This window comes from Pundamilia nyererei, unplaced genomic scaffold, assembly GCF_000239375.1.
Source record: "Pundamilia nyererei isolate P.nyererei 1_Seehausen unplaced genomic scaffold, PunNye1.0 scaffold00371, whole genome shotgun sequence".
NCBI lineage: Eukaryota > Metazoa > Chordata > Actinopteri > Cichliformes > Cichlidae > Pundamilia > Pundamilia nyererei.
The window spans coordinates 267601-269496 of NW_005187772.1; the positions used below are offsets into that span (position 1 = coordinate 267601).

At 36.2% G+C, this 1896-nt stretch overlaps 1 protein-coding gene across 1 annotated transcript in view; it reads left to right on the plus strand.

Annotated features, from left to right (window-relative positions):
* The window catches only part of LOC102209241 (V-set domain-containing T-cell activation inhibitor 1-like), a gene marked incomplete at its 3' end in the record, with an annotated part of 4921 nt that extends 3035 nt beyond the window's left edge, over positions 1-1886 (plus strand). Inside the window, exons 2-6 of the mRNA XM_013915819.1 lie at positions 52-360; positions 514-801; positions 1001-1089; positions 1186-1254; positions 1800-1886. Of these exons, the coding sequence (XP_013771273.1) occupies positions 52-360; positions 514-801; positions 1001-1089; positions 1186-1254; positions 1800-1886 (842 nt within the window). The remainder of the gene's footprint in view (positions 1-51; positions 361-513; positions 802-1000; positions 1090-1185; positions 1255-1799) is intronic.
* Between the last annotated feature and the right edge of the window lie 10 nt (positions 1887-1896).

Here is a 1896-nt window from a genome sequence, read left to right on the forward strand (position 1 = left end):
AGAGAAATGTCCTCTAAGTTGAACTGTGTTGGGTGTCTCTTTGTGTTGCAGATACTGAGGTGTCCTGTGTTTTCCAGGAAAGTTGCATCTTACCCTGCAGTTTCCTGGGTAGCACTGATGCAGTTATTAGCTGGAGTCTGCTAAAGGCAAGACATGTTTACATCCTCTCCTACAACTCCAAACAAGACCAGCTTACACAACAGGATGAGCATTTTAGAGGCCGGGCATCATTATTCAAAGACCAGATATCCAACGGAAACGCCTCACTCCAGCTGACATCAGTGGAGTTTCAAGATGAAGGCAGATACAAATGTGCAACAGGGGGAAACAATGATTCATTTATCAGCCTAAAAGTGGACGGTACAAGAAACATACAGAAAACACAAGACTTTTTTTTTACTATATATTTGCATGAAGATATGTAGCAATCTTTGTCTTATAAACAAAAAACATTTCAAGACAAAATAATTTTTTTAGAGTGAATAATTCATAAAGTATATTTTTTTATGACAGCTCCAGTCCGTGAGGTCAACATTGAGAAGGCAGAAAACAGGATCACCTGCAGCTCTGAGGGGATCTACCCCGAACCTCTGCTCACCTGGTCCACCAGCCGTCAAACAGTCTTCAGGAGCACAACCATAGTCCAGCAGAGTGGACCGAACAGAGAACTTTATAACATTAAGAGTTCTGTCATATTCCCTGACACCAAACATGACTTCACTGATATGACCTACAGCTGCACTGTCAGCACTCGCAGCAACAACAAAACAGCCATTTTGTCAAACCGCAACCTGAAAGAAGGTAAGTGTGTTTTAAGATTTGTGGTCAGTCAGTCAGACTCTTACCAACCAAATAAAAAAATGTTCTGCAAAAATCTTCAGAATTTTTTATTAACAAAATACATATAATAGTTATTTATAGTTATTTATATTGATTATTAAATAAGTAAAATCAACACTTTTCATTTGTGTATGTGCGTGTTTGTGTGTGTTTGCTACAGGCATCGCTAAAGCCATGGTGGCAGGCGTCATCATGATTGCGGTAATCTTAGGCCTGATACCGATATGCTGCAATAAATTTAACAGTAAGGTAAAGACAAACAAACAGATATCAGGAAGGGTATCTACTTCTGAAATTTGGGGATCTGTTGTGTTGATGTGTTGAATTAATAATGCAACATTTTAGATGCACCAGAGCTGCTCAGTGCCAATGAGTGTGCTGCCTACAGTGGAAACAGGATCAATGGAGTTACAGGTACAGACAGGCACAGATGTTGCAATGAGCCCCCTTAATCTGACCAAACTTAACTTAGAAAGTCCAAAATTTAATTCAAGCCATTTTAATTCTTTAAAATTAATTAATTAATTAATTAATTAATAATAATAATAAAAAACCCTTTCGTTTCTTTTGCTTTTTTTTTTTTTACCTTTTCAACTATGTTTCTGTATAATGTTTGAAGTGTATATGGTAATCTAAATTCTAAACCATATTCTGTTTTTAAAAAAATAATAGTCCAACGTTGATCTTTTTTTCTTATAAAAACGAAACAAAACCCTAAAATAATGTATTTCTATGCTTTAGCCCAACATGTGCAAGTTCAAAGGCAAAAGAGTAAGAACACAGTGGAAGTATTTTAAAATGTTTAAAGTCATATGAAAAGGAAAACGTTCACACGATTGTATGCAACCCTTTAAAAATGATATTAAACTTATACAAAACCCTTTTTAGTACATGATTTAATAGCTGTACTACTTGCTATAGAACTAATATAAACTCTTGGATGACAAACTCTTCTTCAGTCCCATCAGGCTCAGCAGGTTCCTGATGCTGCAGAAATATCAAGTCAACTCGATTTGGTCCTGACAGAAAAAACTTCAGAGGAACTGAAAACACTGA